General features: G+C 35.8%; 1 protein-coding gene across 1 annotated transcript in view; it reads right to left on the bottom strand.

The window, feature by feature from the left end:
- The window catches only part of ARID2 (AT-rich interaction domain 2), a 93,140-nt gene that overhangs the window by 19,865 nt on the left and 53,194 nt on the right, over positions 1-20,081 (bottom strand). The window contains exons 4-15 of the mRNA XM_053942777.1: positions 19,870-20,003; positions 18,912-19,130; positions 15,914-15,981; positions 10,992-11,058; positions 10,657-10,907; positions 9,425-9,521; positions 9,135-9,344; positions 8,607-8,774; positions 7,485-7,560; positions 5,178-5,312; positions 4,520-4,719; positions 1,314-4,147 (exon numbers count right to left, since the gene is read on the bottom strand). Of these exons, the coding sequence (XP_053798752.1) occupies positions 1,314-4,147; positions 4,520-4,719; positions 5,178-5,312; positions 7,485-7,560; positions 8,607-8,774; positions 9,135-9,344; positions 9,425-9,521; positions 10,657-10,907; positions 10,992-11,058; positions 15,914-15,981; positions 18,912-19,130; positions 19,870-20,003 (4,459 nt within the window). The remainder of the gene's footprint in view (positions 1-1,313; positions 4,148-4,519; positions 4,720-5,177; positions 5,313-7,484; positions 7,561-8,606; positions 8,775-9,134; positions 9,345-9,424; positions 9,522-10,656; positions 10,908-10,991; positions 11,059-15,913; positions 15,982-18,911; positions 19,131-19,869; positions 20,004-20,081) is intronic.

Raw genomic sequence — 20,081 nt, forward strand, 5'->3', positions numbered from 1 at the left:
GGAGTAAAAAGCAAGGCATAGCTAATATATCCGCACTATAGAAAACCTAGCATGTTGTCCCTATGCTGCTAATAGACACTACTAATTTTGATAAAATTATTTCTATTAAGAGCAAAGATAAATAACGTATCAGAAAAATATAGATCTTCCCCCAACAAAACCTAAGCAAAAATTTAGGAGTGAGTTCAAAGACATTCAAATACATTTGAAGAATTAACTTTGTGCACTGGCGCGGTTAGAAGCAAAAAGTAGAGAAATTAAAAAAGGAAGAAACTTGTTAACTGTTAACCATGATTTTTGACAACTAGAAGAGTCAAAAGAGTTTTCAAGAGCAACCTAACTTGTCACAAAAAATGAAGCAGTACTAGCCAGCATTTACTGGCTAAGATCTGCTACTCCAAGGTCAAAATGTACTAACATACACTCGGGTCTTCCTCTCTCTGGTCTGTCAAAACTCGGAACTGCCAGACCTACCATTCTATTCCCTTTGCTCCTACTCAGGTTAGGAATGGGTTTTTTTTTGGAGAGCGATTTTCTGTCTATGTATAAAACTAAAATAAATTCTAGGGAACAGAATAATCTCTAACATGATTATTTTACTTATAAATACTCCTAATCTCCATACCTTATTTCTAGTAAAGTGTTAGGGAGTAACCACTTTCAAAAGGTTCAACAAATTCAATCAAGGGACAAAAGAGCCCTACAAACTCTCACCAAAGCTTGGAAAACAGAGAAAAAAACCCCAAAACAATGCTTGTCTTATTGAAAAACATTGTGAATATTTTGTAATGAATAAATGTAAATATTTCAACAATTTTACAAAATAATACTTTCTCCTAACTGTAGTGAACCCACAAAACAAGACCTTGAAGACCAACTTCTAATGCAAGAACTTCAACTCATTTCAGCCATCCAGATGCAGGTGTGTTTTTTTCCAAAAAAAGATATTCACCCCTCCAAAGTGACCGAGAACAAAATGCAGAACAACACTGACATTTTCACAAGACCATCCAGCATATCATTGTTGTTTTTAGAACAGTTCATCCTTTAAGGAAGAAAATAGTGAGCAGAAGTTCTTTCCTCACTGCATATTATCAAGCTAAAAATTTTGAATTCCACTGTTGTCACTGACACTGAAGAAATATGTAAACTGTTAAAACTTTAGTCTGTGGAAGAACATAAAGTATCCTTCTCTGAATATCTGAAATACTATACAAGAGATATCGACTGAGCTCACATTTTCAGTCATGTTATTTCACAGTATTAGTCAGAATCACAGTCAGAATAAACATAAAAAGAACACTGCAACATACCTGTGTGACCATGCTTTGTATATACGTGGTTGGATGCTGCTGCTTTTGTTGAACAGCACTTTCTATTGCTACTTTCGCTACAGTGCTTGGATCCGCTCCAGCTGGCACAGCAACCATAGTTGCACTGCAACCAGCATTGTTGGGGTCACTGATTGTAACAATTCTAACTCCTACTTTATTTGGAATTCCTGGAACAGTTTCCCTGTCATTATCCTCTGCTGGCCTCTTTGCAGTTTTGCATTCTGCTGTGCCATTAGTAGACCGAACTTCGGAGGACAGGGTAGACTGGGACACTCTAGGTCCTGAGTGTGGAACTGCTATGATTTGATGCCCCTGTATAACAGAGGCTGTAGATTGTGGTGAGACAACTACACTTGGGCGTTGCTGAGGCACATCTGAATTCAAACTTGAAGCTAGAGGTCCATTAGGTAAATCAGTGTTGGTACCACTAAGTTGCTGGGTTAACAGTTTTGCAGCCTCCTGTGTACCGCTTACAACAGGTGAACTACTCAAAGTTAATACAGGCCCATTAGAAATTCTTTCCCCTTGATCACCTTTGGCTGTATCTTGCTGCGTGGCATCCAAATTCCCTTGTTGTTCCACTGAAGATATCTCACCATTTCCTACATGATTGGAAGTTTTGTGATTTGGAATGTTTTTGCTCAAATGAGAACAATCTCCTTTATCAAAATCACAGATTCCATTAACTAGGGGCTTCTTCAAATCACTTTTAATTTCCTGTGTGTCCATTTGTTCAAAGTTCTGCTTTCCAGGAGCTCCGTTCTCACCCATTTCTAATGATGGCCCATTACTGACTTGTGAGCACTGATTGGCCTCATTCTGTATTTTCCCTGAGTTAGAAGGAGGTAGACTGGAGTCACTATACTTTCTCCCATTTAAAAGACTTCCCACCTGCATTTCATTTTCTTTTGCATCCCCATTGCTGGTGTTTGCAGATCCTCTTCGGCAGGAAGGATTCTCCATAACTTCAATTTTACGTTCATGAATGTGTAAACCTGTTGCTTCCTTTGCTTCTTCCTCCTTTTGGCAAATTATTTTATCACCTTTGAATGGGGGAGCAGCAGTACACGGTGATTGTCCAGCTGAAGGTGCTTGAGTAGCTGGAAGGGTTTGCACCTGTAGCCCAACTCCTGTCTGTGCTCCACTCACTGAAATTCCTGCTGGAGCAATTATCTGAGTTGCACTTCCCTGACTCACAGTTGCAGTAGCAAAACTCGTATTTGGCACAACTGTTATCGTAACCTGGTTGCCAGTAGTCCCTTGGAAAATAGTTGCTGGGCTGTTTGAGATCAACTGGCCTGGCAATATCTGTAAATTAGAAATGGGTACTGTTTGCACTGCCCCTTGGGGCGGGATTGCACCCGGGACCAGCTGAACATTTTGCTGTCCAACTAGCAGCTGCTGAGCTGGAGACTGTCCTTGAACTCCAAAACCTGGTGTCTGGTTATTGGCCATCTGATAAACCACCTGAGGGCTAGGAGCTCTTGCATTGTTAGGTGGAGGAATCTGTGGAGCTGGGAGTATAAGCTTCCCCCCTGGAGTTGAGGGGCCTCTTTTTGGAAGAAGCAGTTGTTTTATCAGGCTAGACTCACCAGAGTTGGGCTGGCCAACTCCCGTATTAGCTTGTTGTGACTGAACTTGCATTTGCATCGATTGTTGTACCTGTACCTGCTGCTGCGATGATGCTGGTGAATGTTGCTGCTGCTGCTGCCTCTTTACAGAAAGCATCTGGCTAACAGTAGGAGGGGGTCCTTGTGACTGAGGAGTGGTAGATGAAGATGACATAACTGTAGGGACTTGATTATTTGTAACTGGACCAGGGGATGGTGAAGATGATGGAGTAATGCTCGGCTGTCCAGCCAACTGGACAGTTTGGCCAGCAGGAATAGAAGCTGGGTTAGCAAGCACAATTTGATGAATGGCTGGTGCGTATGTCTGACCTTGCTGAGCTGGCTGGCTTACTATCACTACACTTTGCTGGGATGGTGGTGGAGGCTGCTGCTGTGGCTGCTGCCCCACAGTAGGTGGACCTTGCTGAGACGGCAGAGGCTTTGGTGCAATATTCTGAAACCCTACTCTAGATGTTGGTGGGTTCTGAACACCTGCAATTGTAACCACCTGCCCAGCTGCTACTTGGAAATTCTGAACTGTGGTGGCAGAAACAATGTTAGATGCAGAGGTTGTGACATACTGCTGTGGTGCTATGATGACTGTATCTTGTTGCTGGTTACCCACAGAGGACTGCTGAGATGATGTCTGCCCGGGTTGTGATGATGTGCTGATTAGCTGTTGACCCTGTGAAACTGCTGAACTGCATGCTGGTAAGTTTTGTACTCTGCCAAATATATGACCCTGAGGTACAGCTTGCTGAATTACCGTAACAGGAGTGCCTGAAGGTATCTGTCCTGGTACCACTGCGTGCAGTGGGGACTGTTGTTGAATTACAGGTTGGTGGTGAAGCATCTGAGAACTCACAACTGTAACAGACGGCTGCTGGCCTGTGGTGCTGTGATTTTGATTAGAAGCTCCTCCTACTGCAATAGGAACAGGAACTGCAGACTGAGGAACAGAGCTCTGTATTACTGCAGCCTTCACTACTTCACAGGATATTGGACCTTTATTCTGTATAACAGTCATTGGAGCATTTTGTTGTGTATGAATAGAAGGATTTTGTGGAATTCTAGAAACAGTCTGTGCCACAGTGTGAACACCTTGAATTGGAAAAGACATCTGAGTTGCTGTCAAAGTTGAAGACTGGTTAATAGGGGTCCTCTGATAGTGATTTCCTACACTTGGTAGCCCATGTGGGATTCCTGTTGAAATAAACACAGTAAAAGTTTGGAAGCAGAGATTACTTCAAACACATTAACTAACAAAGTTTTAAAAATCCAAGATCTGAAACTGCAATTCTACACGAAGCAGTTTCTTTTCTCAGCTCTACAGAGTCTGAATTAATGATGCAGCAACAATGGCTTGTCTGCTGACTGGAAAGCTTATGGGTTACACGTCAAAGACTAGAATGGCATACAAGGAAATACTGCAAATACTATTCTCAATATTATTAAATAAACTCAAATTCTGTGGCCTCAACTTCTAACACTTTCAAGCTATGTTCAAAAACTTCTGCCTTTTCTTATGGCTTCAGAATCAATGTAAAATACTTTATACATAATTAAATTAAAAACCTGCTGGCAAAGGAGACGAAGACACATCAGGAATTGAATCAACCCGGACAACTGGGGTAGACGAAGTTGGTGGCTGCTGATAGTACATCTGAATGGGAAGTGGTATAGCTCTCCTCTTCACTCCTACCACATGTATATGTGCTTGACCATTGTTACTTGGATCTTCTACTCTCTTCACGGTATGATTTGGAAAGACAGTTCTGCCAAACACAACATAAATCCAAGTAAATAAACACAATAACTCAACTCTCACAATGTTTCTTACCTAACTGCTCTTGTGTGCAGAGTAATAGAAGGAATGCCTGCATCTTTACAACAAAGCAGCATTTTCCAACAGCATGTTAGTGTTCATCACTGAGACTAGCAGGTTGGTCCCCCAGATGGCCAAGATGTCATAGAACCGAAGTGAAGATTACAAAATCTCAAAAAACTACTTCAGAAAGAATTAGAAGGACTAGAGGCAGTAAAGGAACCCATTCAAAGATCTTGAAATAGAATTAAATAAAATTAAACAAACTCTAAACATTTGTTTCAATTAAAATTCCAAAACAGGATGTCTTTCAACTCAGTAGATCTCTTTTCAAAGAAATCTAAAACTATTGGTTAGTTTTGAGAACATACAATTATTTCTTTATTGCTGCATAAATTCTTGTCTTACCGCAGGCATTTATAAAATCCAGTTGATGTTAGGATTCCACCTCGAGCTAATTTACTACAAGTAGAGAGGTATTCAGAGTACATTTCTGCTCGAGAGACTGAGCAATCAAGGTTCACTTCAAAATGGGCATTCAACCTGAGGAAGAAAAAATAAACTATGAGGCAAAATATGGAGAGTATTTTTAAAGGGGTTGTTAAAACACTTCAGTCTGTATCACAGACACTTTTGAGATCTGCCAACAACATGGGAAAAAAGCATTTTAGTATACTGTTTTGTCAGATGCCTCTTCCACACTTTCTCACTGCTTATGAATTAACACACTGGATCCCTACCTAACACCTACCGTCAGTTTTACATGCAATATCTTATTTTCATACTTATATACGTATTATTTTTTATTTATGCTAAACTGTCTATACCTATGCCTTTTTTATTGTATATTTTGCAAAAACAAATGAGAATGCATGGTTTCTTGGCATCTCCTCCCCACAGCTCTATTCTTACTCTTTAATGATTCCACTTCTGCAAAAGATGGGCTGAAAGCTAACTAATTCTTCATCACACATTCTTACCATAAGTCAGTGTTTGTTGAACATCTAATATTCACTTAGCAGTGAAAAGTATTTTTATCTCCTACAGACTCTCCACAAGTCCACAGACCATCTAACCTCTAACCTCACAGGAAGCTCTGAGAAAAGGAAACATCATCTATCAGTTTAATTTTATTTTTCTTAAATCCACTACTCCAACCCAGAGGCAAAGGAATTGTTCATCCCAGCAGCAAACAGAGGCAAGTAACAACTCACACTCAGTGCTCAAATACTGGCATGAGAATAAAAGAAGTATTTTAGTTGTCAGCATTTATTATGTGGTGCTAACATTCTGTAAAACTACACTGAGTTCTTCTTCGTAGAGCCCTACACTCCAAATGTAACTAGATGAAAAGCCCATGATTACATTCTTTAAATTGTGTTCGCTCATAAAGATTAAGTACCATTTCTCCTGCAGCTGTTAGAATTTTGTTATTACAAAAACAGAGATTACATTATATTAACAGAAAGCTTAGGTATTAATTAAATTTGGCATATTGGACAAGTCACTATTCTGTTGGATATGTCATATTAGGCTGACACACTAACACTGGTACCAACAAACTGGAGATGTTCAGGACTTAAAATTGTGAAATGTGGTCTGTGATCAATACTTTACTGTCACTGCACTTACACCTCCTACTGAATCTAAGCTGGCTAGTAAAACATCCAGGAAGGTCAGCTTAAATAACTTGTCTTTTTGCTGCATTCAAGAGATAGTAACTAAATTCTACTGCTATGATTTACTCATTTTCCCATTTCTCTAAGTAGGAAGTACTGACTAAAGCATACCATGAAAATGTACATTAATCTAAGTTTGCTAATGTGAACTATAGAAAGTATCCAGTTCCAGGTATCCCTGTTTAAATACCTAAATATGTAATTTCTCATTCTTTCAGCATTAATTATTATGGTTAATAATACTTTGCAGTGTGCAAAGAAAAGCATGGTAACATCCACTGACCACAAAAATCCGCAATATTTCTCCCCGTACAGCCAAAGCTCTGCCAGAAGTATAACTTCATGATAACCTAAAACACTAAGCTTTGTAAATTCCATCCACTTTATCAGGAAGGTGCTTATCTCCTCAGTTTGACAAAAGATGAACCTAAGAGCTGTGAAGGAGTGGAGGTGAAAGGCCCATCAGGAACCGATTAATACGAATACTTGGAAGGTGAGTTGATTTATAGAAGATAAAGAGCTCAGGAAGATCACCAGTGGTCTACACAAGAAGCACAGGAGAGACAGTTTCTCTCTAAATATCTGACAATAATATTAGTTGAAAGCAAGAGAATTTGAATGGAAAAGACTGATCTTCTTTAACTTGAGGTTCACAGTGATCATGTAAGAGTTTTGCAGAGCTTTAGCTTCATAATTTGATAACAACTTTTATATTGATTCAGTAATAAAGCAACACATTACCAGATAAAAATACCTGTGAAACAGGTAACACTGCTTGACAATTTAAAAAATAAATTAAATCAAATTCTGTCCTAAGAGACAAAAAACTAACTTCATGAAGCAACACACGAAGACTGAATAGTCTGGTTGAGTTTTTGCTTTCAGACTTCTTCAAAGCAATGACAGAATGGATTTGACAGAAGAATTAGTCTAACAGTAAAGAGAAGCAAACTAGAAAAATCTGTGACATGTACATTCAGTATTTTTCTTTGTTTTTCTTCTTCATTAATGTATTTGAACAGAACTATACACTTACCATTGACATGCAAATTTCTCGCTGTCTATTTCTACTATTCCTGGAGGTGGAGCAACATGTGGTGCTGTCCTAGAGGCTGCAGAGAATGTGGGGAAGAAAAAAAAACAAAACTTGGTGAAATGGTTTTTGTCCTCCTGAATGAAGCACTTCATGACATCCACTGGTACAGTGTCTCCCATGTTTGTCAGTAAGGATGTATCCAGCTAAGACAAGTCACAAAGCTGCCCACAGCAGACTACAGATCTGCACTACAGTTTACCAAAATGAAGCAGGACTTGCCAGGGCCAGAGTCATCACTCAAGTGCAATCACGAGGAGTGCACCTAGTGAACGGCTGCTTCCAGATTCATGATCATAATCTCAGTACCTTATAGTACTGAGCATGATTTTGAAGTGGCACAATACTCCTCAAAAACAGGCACAAATACACAGCAATTATTTTTCCAGTTCTTAAGTGGATGCAAATGTAATGCAAAGGATCATGTGGCAATGTCACATCAGTTCATCCTATTCACTCTTGTTCACCTCCTTGGTTACATTCTCTCCCAACCATTTTTGCTCTGGTATCTACACCCATTCCGAAAACAGCACACTTAAACATGCCAAGCAGTATCTGCTCCAAAGGTTCTATCTTAGTAATTTCCTAAGTTACAATTTTGTTCATAACAGGAAACTGTTTACAACCTTCAAGAGTGAGTCTATCTCATCTCTGCAATTCTACCAAATACTTGATGTTACTGCCCAATAATACCCAGTGTAAAACATAATATAAAATGGACCTCTAATTTTCTGAAAACTGTGGGAACAATCTAGAATAGATACTTTTTCTTTCCACTGAAAAAGTTAAAATAAGCAATGTGTGTAACTTTCAGAGAATTTTCAGATTAGCAACTGAAAAACATTAAAATTCTTCTAAAGCTTGTTTTCACAACTGTTTTGGCTAACATAGCTTTGGATAACATAAGTGTATTTTCTTCATGAGTGAGTGTTTGAAAAAGAGACATATGTTACGCACAATGTTACACTTATTTATGTAAACCACTCAGAAATCTAGAGAAGATAAAAATCATAGTTCATATGTGAAATTTTATAGAACCATGTGTTCTCTTGCAGTGATACTCACCAGGGACACCTGTTGCATGGGCCTGTGAAGAACCATGATCCATTACTTGTGGTCTGACATCAAGTATTCCTTGCTGGCTAACACACTGATGTTCAATGAGCTTTACAGCAGTAAGAGCATCAGGTCCAAACATCTGGATGTCCATAGAAACCAGACATACTAATGTATCTAAAGTATTGAATGTAAAACCAAGAATGCTATTAGGACAAGACAAATGCTGTTGGAACGTACTGATTTGCTTTAAAATTGCCACGTACTGAAAGGGAGCAAGTCTTTGCATGCTTCTGTAAGTTTGGTTTTTTTTTTTTTTTAACACATTTTGTGGCATTAAAAAAAAACACTTCAGAATTTTTAGCATCATCAATTCCTTGAGGACACAATGAATAGATTTAGTAAATTCCATCCCCATGCTGTGTGCTCACACACACACACAAGCAAGCCACATTTTTAAGAATACGTCACGGTCAGTGGTTAAGTCTTTTTTTTTAATATAAGCGAGAGAAATAATAGATTTTGCTTCTCCCTTACCTATGCTCTTCTCTACTTTAGCAATCTTTGAGCAGGCCACTTCTCCCATTTCTGTGAGCATGTATAGCACCTCAAGTGCTGAGATTACAAGCAGCACATCTGGTAGTGTGAGATGACATATGATCTCTTTATAGGATTCTTGATCCACATATTCACAAATTAAGACACCATTATCTTCAGCCTTGCAAAGATTTGCCAAGATTTCCATGCCTTAAAAACAAATACAAAATAGTTTTAAACAACAATAATTACAATTCTGATACAACAACAAGAATAGCCAGAGATCTTACCTCTCATTTTTAAAAATCTATCCCTTGACATGAGGCATTTTGTAACAGTGTGGAACATAAGATGAGTAGTTTTGAAATCAACAGGATCCAAAAGAAGCTGATGAGAAAGAAAAAAAATTACTAACACTATCCACATAGGGCTAACGGCTCAAATAGTTAAATTTGCTTATCAAAATATAAGGTTCAGAAGTGTTTAAGTGCAGCATACATAAATTACACTTGTGTTCATAAAAACTGAACTCTGTGAGCTTTTGATTGTACCTAACATTTTGAGCCCCCTCCTCTTTTTCTGCTCTGAAGCAGCAATCTAATTTACACTTTCCAGTGCTCAGAATAAGGAAAATAACTTTATTCTCAGGCAGTCAACAGTATACACAAACGGATTCTAATATCCAACAAAGACCAGAACTTGAGCAACAAAACATATTCCTTCACAAATACTATTCCAGTCATTCATCTTGTTTCTACTTCTGCTTCTCAACTAGAGATCTCAGACATAAGTAACATTCTTTCTCATTCAAAAGAAGTTTGGTACATGGCAAATGAAAAAACACCATCTTTTCTTTCAATATTTAACAGTGGACCAATACTTCCAGTCTTATTCTCTGGTAGTACCCATTTTACTTAAATTTATATGCTATATTTTAAAATATAAGGACTATCTGAATACACTACCTATAAAATCCATATGATTTTCCGCACGGTAATATGACACACCGAAATAGTGTATTTTATAACATTCAAACTTATCAAAAAAAAAAAAAAAAAAAGCAGCCTTGCATGATTCTGGCAGCATACCCAGTGGCATAGTGGCATATGATCAATTTACACAAAGTACACAGGACATAAAATCCTCTACAACCCTCTTTCTTAAACACACTGTATGGAAGTCATGACTAAAAGTTATGATTATAAAGTGAAGAAGTGAGCATACAGACTGCAGAACTTAACAAATTCCTTTCTTCTCTCTGGGAAATTAAACTAAAAATGATACAATATGACTATCTTCTTAGCTCCCTACATCATCAGTCTTCTTCATGTGATTCTATTTTAGCAAGCAGACACATACGTATTTTAGTTTTGGCTCTGAACTTGTTTTCAAATTGCTAATTACAAATTCAGAGAATAATTTAATTCCTTCTCCACCCAATGATAAAGGAAAAAGATAATTTCATTAACACTACTGCTTTTATCAATTTATATTTGGATTTTTCTGTTTGAAAGCACATTACCTCTGCTGCAATATTTCCCAGTGTGTCAAGTCCCAACTGCCGTAGAGAAATAAAGTGACTGTGAGCAGAGAGTAGCAGGAACCGAAGACAAGTACGATTAGCTGCCAGAAGCTTAACGTTTCCCTCTTCAAAAGAAAGATTTCGTAAAATCACTGCTATCTGAAGTACCCGCTGCCCTTCAATATCATTAATGCCCAATTTGCGAGGTGGATGAAATAAGGATTCCCAAATCCATTCTTCTGATGGAATATCTATGAAGTAAATAAATGTACATTAGTCCTTCCTTTGCTTGATTTACCAACATGCATGTATTAAGATTAGTCAAGATGTCTCACCTTGAGATTTGCTTCTGTCAGAAATTAGATCACGAACTTCAATATCCTCAACAATATCCTTCCAAAACTGAAGAAAGAATTAAAAATACTTAATTTATAGGGGCTATTTCTTTAAATATTAATTACTTTTATTTCTATTATGTTAAAATATTGAAATAATATTAAAATAATTGTTCTTTTAAAATTTCCTAGTACCTTGATTCATCTGATAGTAACCAGAAGTGACGACATGCAAGATGTTCGGTACTTTACATAAAGAAATTCTTCCCTTCAAGCACCAGAAGTATGCGGTCACAATCAACCAACACTATCACAGAAGTGCTCTGCTGAAGCACATACAGCAACTATGGGGCAGTTTTCCATATATTATTAGAAATACAGTATTTCCAAATGGAAAAAAGGTACAGCTCATCCTCCTTCATCTCCTACAAACGGTGATGACCTAAGGCAGAATAAGGTGACACCTCCCACTCTCAGCAGATTTTAAGACTCCTGCAAGGAGCTGTTATTTGGAAAGACTTTTTAAAGCTGTTGCTGTGTTTCCTACTTCATCATAACACAATAAAAAGAGAGAAACAACCACCACCATCACAAAAAACCTTTATAAATATAACCAAAGCAGAACACTTCAGCAGACTGGAATTCAAATTACTTTACAAATTTATGTCCTGGTCTGTCAATGGTTGTTTTGTTGCTAGCCCTGTTGAAATTCAAGAATTAATCAAGGAATTAAGGTTTGCAAGCTAATAAAAATACACAGTGTGATGTATAATAATAGAAAAATATATAATGATATATGCATTCTAATGTGTATATCTGAACAAAAATATAAACCTTCCTTTGACTAATAAAAATTTGTACGTTTCTTTGACTCACTAATGAAATACTGTTCCTCTTTTGACTATAATCACAGAATAAAATCACCAATAAATCTGGATAAAAAGGAAAGGATGGGAAGTACAACCAGCTGAACAGCAGGAGAAATTTTGCTATGCAAATGTAATTACTAAATTACAGCATTCATACCAAGCTTGACACTACTATTTTCTTGACAAATACAATACTACAGATTTTCTAAATTGGAAGGAAAAGAATTTTTCTTTCACTGCAATGTTGCTAAATGGCATCCAAGTACTGTTTAGTAAAGAGGATTTACTTGCACAGAAAGGATTATTACCTCATTTTAGCAAAGACAATAACAGCTAGAAAAAAGTCTTAACTTCTTGCTGTTTGTGACAAACAGATTTTTCTAATTAATACTGAAGCTATCACCAAAAGCCACAGAAGACGAAGGCATGCAGGCAAAATTCTGTTGCACGGGAACAGGTGAAACATGACAATTTCTTTTTTTTTCCCAAAGGAACAGCAAAAGTGGAAAGAAATAATGAAGCTTTCTGGGTATTCATTTGAAAAACACATAGCACAAAGGCAACAAAAAATCAGTTCAGCATCCCAAGCAGTTATTTATTCCCTACTACAAAGGAAAGCTGCAATCTAATACTACATTGTAATAGAAATAAACATGACAGTGCAAAAGAAATGGTCTTTATCACTAGTTATTTTTATATATATATATATTTTTTTTTTTTAAATCATGGACTGCTAATAGAAACAAAGTTAAAACCTGGAAGCAACCAAATGGGGCTTCATGATATCCAGATGCTAAGAGATAATGGACAAAGGTAAAGAACTTGAGTCACATTCACAGTCTGATCACTGACAGTACCCAAGTTCCTTTGGGAAAAACGGCAAAGGATTATACAGAATTCACTGCAAATAAGATCAACCAAATGAGTATCCATAAAAGCAATGGAGATTTGAGTCCACAAAACAAAATGTACCAATGGTATGATGACTTATTGTTCAAGAAAAATATGAGAGCAACTGGAGTCAGGTCAGCTTGACAGATTACTCTGGGAGACAAGAAAAGTGATGTTTGCAAAGTATTTCAGGTATTTAAGTGCATAAGGACCTCTCTCTGCACACTATCTGAGAAAGATTCAGAGGATAAATGCACAGTAAATGAAAAAAACAATCAAATATATATAAAAAAGGAGTTTGGCAACAAAAAAAAAAAAATCACAAAATAAAGAAGAAAATCAAAGAAGTAAGTAAGGCACAAGAACTGCATGTATGTGGATTTTGGAACTCTACAGCTAGAGGAAACCCCAAGTAGTCCAAGAACATGAAATGCAAATTATTTGACTGAAGTAAACAAAGATGAATGGTGCATGAAGAAATGTAATGCAATTTTTCATATGCTACACATCAGATGCTGAGCAGCTGCTGGAGACATAAAAGAAATATCTGAAAAAACAGCTAAATCTATCAGATTATAAACGTATTATATGAACCAATGACTCTTGAAAGTGAACGATACTCACAAGTGAACCTTGGTAACATGAGGATATTCAAAGCTAAGTGAAATAGTAAAAAATGGGAAAGTTTCCAGAGTAGAGGAGAAAACATCTGAGCAGGATGCCATCAGAGCTTGGGGATAGGGACAACAAAACAAACAAGGAGAGATACAAGATGACTGGCTAAATGCCAGCTGTTCCAATCCTTAAGTAAGGACACGCAGTCATCCCAGCTAACTAGACATTTAAGCTCATTGGAAACATGAGGAAAAATCAAGAGCGGAGAACAGGACAAATTAACATAGGTATAAAAGGTAACAGCAGGTTCAACTTAAATAATACTCCAATTTGGACAATTAATGGAACAGATTCACTGACTAGTAAAAACATTTGATTCAGTTTAGAAGTAAGTTCAGTAAAAAGTGAGAAAGTATGTCCTGCTGCAGGTAAGATAATGAAAAATATAAATTTTTCCAACAGTCTTATATAATGCAGTAAGGACTGCGGGGGGAAGGGAAAGAAAAAAGAAAAGAAAGGTAATTGATTCCCTTGAAGTTTAGTATAAAGAAACACACTGCTTTTCATCTTCAACTGACAGAGCAGTGATACTGGAGGACACAACTAGCACCAAGATGAACAAACAAAAAAAAAAGAGTAGTAAAAAAAAAGATAATTTGAATGGTGAAAGGAGTAACTTACTTAATAGCCATTCTTTTTTTTAAAACTGCACAAGCACATTTAAAAAAACCCAAAACCAAACACTAAAACCAGACATACAACCTCTGTGCTGACAACCAAATATCTCTCTCCTACGTCAGGAAGCTCCCATGCTTCCCCCAACTTCTGTTTTGACACAGCCACAGCTGCAATACAAAATAAATTACTTCCAGTAGTAAGGTCAAACAAATGCTTGTAGTGAGATGCTCTGAAAAATCTGAATTCCTGGCATTAGAGATACTTTTACATCTGATGTTAAGTTTTTCACGTGCTTTCTGAGTATTTCTGCCATGCTGTCAGCAGTATTTCACTACAGAATGCTACTATGTATGTTGTAATGTCCAAAAATAGATCTTGGAGAGCATCCAAGTTTTTTATTAGTAAACCTTATTGCAGTTACAGTGGTTCTACTTAAAACTTTGTTAAAACATTTATAAGAACCACCTGTCCTTACAACAATTACTTAAATTTATATAAGTAATGAGTATGTAATAAATTTGAATACTGTATAATTTCAGATGTTTACAGATCTAGACATGGTGCTTGCTGTTGCTCTAGATCAGCAACAGTCTGTGACAGCTTAGCGGGAAGTCAACACAGAAATGCTAAGTGCTTCCAAAAAAAACCCCAAAAAACAAATCAACCAACCAACCACCTAACCACCCCACAACCTACAGTACTTCTGGACATACTTTTTCAGTGGAAAAGGGAAATTTTGAAGATTATGAAACATTGATTTTTACACTTAAGTTTGGCAGATTTGTATCACATTCGTATTTTCAAGCACATTCGTATTTTCAAGTCCATATACTCACAAACATGAGAACCTAGCCTTCTTGGTTTTAAGTTTACTTAGGAAATTTTGATTAGGGAATCTTTACACTGGTACTTCAACAATAGTAATCAATTAACTAAAACTACTATGGTCCTGCTTGTTCCCAAACCGAGTTACATAAAAACAAAACAAAAGATAAATGGAGAAAGCTCCCAGCAAATACTGTTCTGTAATACTGGCAAGATATTTCAGTATATAAAACAATTATGGATTTGAGCAGAAATCTGGCTTTATAAGGAACTCAAAAGATTATCTCTTCACATTTTTATTTAATAAAAAGCATAAGATATCCAAATATATTTTAATCTAGCTTTCTTCTATTTCAGCCACATAAATCACCTGTAATTCAATTCAAAGAAATCACATATCATAGTAAATATGCTGAAATATCATATCTCTTTCAGCTATAATGCATGCTCTTATTCACCTAAAAAAGTTCATCTAGAATAAATAACCATTTGTACAAAGAAACTTTAGTTCTATTTTTACTTCATTTCACTGCTTGTACAGTAGCTCATGCCCTCTAGTGGAAAGATTAAAAAAGCTTTATGCAAAAACAGTTTTAACTGAAACAAACCAGCAACACTGCTAATCTATTAACGCATTTCTCATAGCTTCTTATGCTGTGATCTTAACTTTTCTAATTCAGAATGTTTCTTTACTGATCATCGCAGTTCAAAACTAAACAGCACACAACACAGCATTGCTGCCTCTTGATAAGTATGGTGCCCAACATTCCTTTTCTTCACACATATTAGTTTCCTTATAAAAGGAAACATGGAAACCTTTGTTCATTTCCCTATACCAATTTTCTTCTTAATACACTTCTTCCTACTTATCCCAACATTTTAAGATAACTGAGACATAGTGTCCAATTATATTTAAATAAAAGGAATGAAGCTGAGAGTAATTTTAAGTACATATGCTAGAATATCTTAGAATTTTCAATCTTTTTCAAGGATTTGATACCCACCATATGCAGTACAAAATTATTTTCGTAATTTTTGAATTACCTTAACAAAATCTCTATCAGTTTTCTCCTTCCACTCTTCTCCAAATACAGCAGAAAATGATCCTAAAGCTTTAAGCACAAAAAGCATAATTTAGTAAAATTTTTAAAATGAACATTTTTTATTAATCCATAAACTAAATAAAGATTCAAGAACACTATAGACTTTTCCAATGTTTCTTTTTGATCTTAAAAAATACTGCACAAACCAGCCGAAATGTCTGTTGTCATTTAATTAACACTTACTGCAGTTTTACAGTGTAAATTTATAAATTGAGAGTAAGTAGTTCATAAGAAAAGGGCTAGATTGTGAATGCTATATAAAAAAAAAAAAAAAAAAAAAACAAAAAAAACCCCCCAAAAAAAAAAAACCAAAAAAAAACGCAAAAAAAAAACTTTTCTGGGGAAACTTTTCCAGAGCTCTTTTCCAAGAGTCAAGATGATTGCTCTGTTTTCACCCTCACAACAAGAACTGTCTTCCATGTGTGCCGTGTAAGCACAAACACTACTGTAGTAATTAAACAAATTCCTGCTTATGTTTTCTAAAAAGCAGTAGTAAGATTTTAACAGCATTCAAGTCAAACTCAGTATTTAACCAAAACCAGTAGTAAATGTTCTTGGATGTCTGACTGAGCCACTACCACAGCTTTTGTAATCATCACTCCTTGAAAGTAGCTAAGATTCAGTCAATCTGATTCAAATGTTGAGTCGATCTAAAAATAAACTCTGCATTGCAATAGCTCTGTAATGAACTAATAACACATTTAAGTTAAACATTTTCATTCATGTTTTCTTATTTTGTAGAAAATGCTACAAATCTCAATTCCAAGACCACATCAGCTTTCAATTCACAGAATCCAAACCAAGCAGCTCTCCAAGCTGAATATACTATATAACCCCCAAAGCCCTGGGGCTGCCCCAGGACCTGCAATCCAACTGTCATCTTGAAGTTTAGAAGGGGACAGGAGGGAAGCTGATAACATATTTTACCTAAAAACACTATAAATAATAACAATTATAAAACCTTAATTATAGAGAAGACAAATCTAAAACCTGTATTAAATGAAGTTTATCAGCTATTTTTTATTGCCACCTGAAATTATTGTGGTGGTATTTTCATAATGCCTGAATTTACTAACTAGAGAACTCATTTATTTCATCATGAAACCTGGCAGATTTACCTTCATTATTTATACTATAAAACCATGTAAGTATTTCAAATTGAAGTTTCATGCTTCAAAAATAAGTAAACATACCCCTGCTGTTTCTTTCCCCCATTTGTCTCAATTAGTCCTCCTAATGATGCTAGGGCATTTCCCTGGATTTATCCAGAAGAAGACATAATCATGTAATATAAAAATGTAATTTTTCCCAGAGAATGAAAACAGTGAGTTCATTACATGCTCATCATTCCTCTCAGCTTTACATCAAATATTTTTCAAAAAACACTAAGCAGACAAGCGATGGAATAAACCTGTTCTTCAAGTTAAGAACTCCAGAAAACATTGTCTACCCCTACAGCATCCAAAAAAATACTTAAATAGCAATATAATACTCAATTAAATTATTTGCAAATTCCTAAATCAACAGATGGTTCATCAAAACAACAGGGGAGTGATGGTAACCTCAAAAATCTAGAGGGCAAGCATTCTGGAACTATATGGAAGACCGAGTTTCCCTTTAGCTTCCTTTTAAGTATTTTCCTTTGAAAGTTCGTGTGCCTGGACTAGATGCAAACACTAAATGACCTTTCCTTTCAATGACACATTGAAAAATGTACAAACTATTCAGAAAATTTGTAGAAAAAGCAAGAGAGAAGCTGGAGGACACTAATGAAATACTGTGGGGAGAAAGGGAAAGCTCCAAATCATTATGTAAAAATGCCAATTATTAAAAAAAACCCAACTAAACCATATACCATGGCTAACACTGGTTCTTCCCCAGAATTTTAAAACAGGATCTTTGACATATGATACTATGTTTGTGCTTACACATGCAAAAAAACTTTCTACTCAAACAGATATGATATCTATATTATCAGACTTAATTATGCTTGGCTGAAAAGGCTCATATGAGCAGTTTTTTCTGAAGCTCATTTCTGAATTTCAGTACAAAAAAACCAACCAAAAAAACTCCACAAAACCAAAAAACCCAACAAAACAAACCAACCAACCACAAACAAACAAAACCCAAAACCAAACCCCCAAACAAACAAAAACAACAAAGAACAAAACAAAACATAAAAACCAAACCAAACAAAAAAAAACCTCAGCACATAAACCTGGTAAATACTTCCTCCTCACCACCCCAAGATAAAAGCTATGCTGTTATGATTTTACAATGGTTTAGGTTAACTTATGTTTTGCTCCTCTCTTGACAGAATGCCATTAACAAGGAATAATCAGGCATGGAGGTATTTTTTTCACACTGAAAAAAATCTGAATAATTTATTTGACATACTTCAGTATTTTGATGGAATCAACTCTCATTTGAAATTTATGTGCTAACATATTAAGTAATTCTGAAAATCCCTTGAGTTTTATTATAACCTGAATTTCACTGCAGTTAAATGTGTAATGAAGTATCAGGACAAAAATGTTAGCCAGTCATTGTTTTCAGACTACCTTTTCTTAAATTTTAAATCTGCCTTGCCATTAAAAAAGAATTATGGAAAGACAGCATGGTCCTACAAATTCAAAAAGAAACAGTAATACACTACAAGCAGATGAAAATCCAATGCTGTAAATTTAGCAACCTGAACAATTGAACTTCACTATCAGAAAACTAATTATTACATTTCACTAACCTGGTACATAAATTTTTAAGATGATCTAACTTAAAAGGTAACATCTGATAAAACCTGTAATTGTGGACAAGGTAAAGAAAAAAACTAGATATACTACTGTGAAGTAAGTTATTAACATTTTAATTATCATGAGTTGTGAAAGATGACACAACAGGTACGGACACTTACTGTTGCAAAAATGTTGTTATATACTTACTGTCATCAAACACCCCAGCATTTGCAAGCAGTAAAGTGATGATTTTAGGGTCCTTTTCAAGCTGCATAACATGCTTGCTTTCATTTGAAAGAAGAGTACACACATTAATTGCAAAGTCCACTTCATTTGGGAGTCCAGATAACAGTGAAAGCACCAACTTATTATAGTCATTTGGTGAGTTTAAGTCCATAGACAGCCCATAGCTTTGACGAAGATAATCTTAAAAAAAAAAAAAAAAAAAAAAAAAAAAAAAAAATCAACAATATTTTCACAGCTACACTCATTAATCTTGAAACAATATATTATGCAAAATTACTGTAAGTAACCATTTTGAAAAAGTTTGTTTACGAATTATTGCCATTTTTAACAAGTTTTTACAGTATGCAATGTATTTTTTGTCTGGCCAAAATGTGGAACCCATTCCACTTCACTGTGTACCTTTCTAGTAACATATCAATTCCCTTGACACACCTCCAGAATGCAACAATGCATCACATTCTCCCAAAGAAAAGCTCACAAAACACAAGCTTTTTAATTAAAGCAGAATGGAATTGTAATACAATTTGAAGTCAATTTCTACACAACAAATTAAACGTCCATTTCACAAAGCCCACCAGCTTCTGATTTAAAGCTTAACTAATTGTAGGCTCAATTCGGGTATTTGACTCTGTGGAGAAATTAGACTGAAAGAAACACACCGCAAACTTTCATGGTAATTTTTTGCAAGACAAGTAACTACAGAGCTCTACTAATTAGAAAGGATAATATTTGTAAAGAAGAGAAATAGCTTATGGATTTTAATATTTGTTTTGTTCTAGTTCACAGTGGAAAGTTTTTTGAGTGTATAAAAGTAATCATGTGAGTGTCCTACAGATTTGACAGTTTTAAAGAAAAAAAAAAAAAAAGAAAAGCATCCACACATATGAAGGAAATAGCACTTTTACTCTCAAGAATTTACCTGACACACTGTGTTGCTGGTAGTTATAGGAAGTTGGAATTGCACCAATAGGAAGTTGTGGCTTTGGATTGCCTGGTTGTACCTCATCATCCTCCTCCCCAAAATGATGGACTTTTTCATACTTTTCTAGATAACTGAAATAAAATGATTAAAAAAGTTGTTTTAGTGCAACTTAGTCTTTTATTCCAAAAGCAGAACTGCCAAAGGAAGCA

The sequence above is a fragment of the Vidua chalybeata genome, chromosome 5 (genome assembly GCF_026979565.1).
Source record: "Vidua chalybeata isolate OUT-0048 chromosome 5, bVidCha1 merged haplotype, whole genome shotgun sequence".
Classification (NCBI taxonomy): domain Eukaryota; kingdom Metazoa; phylum Chordata; class Aves; order Passeriformes; family Viduidae; genus Vidua; species Vidua chalybeata.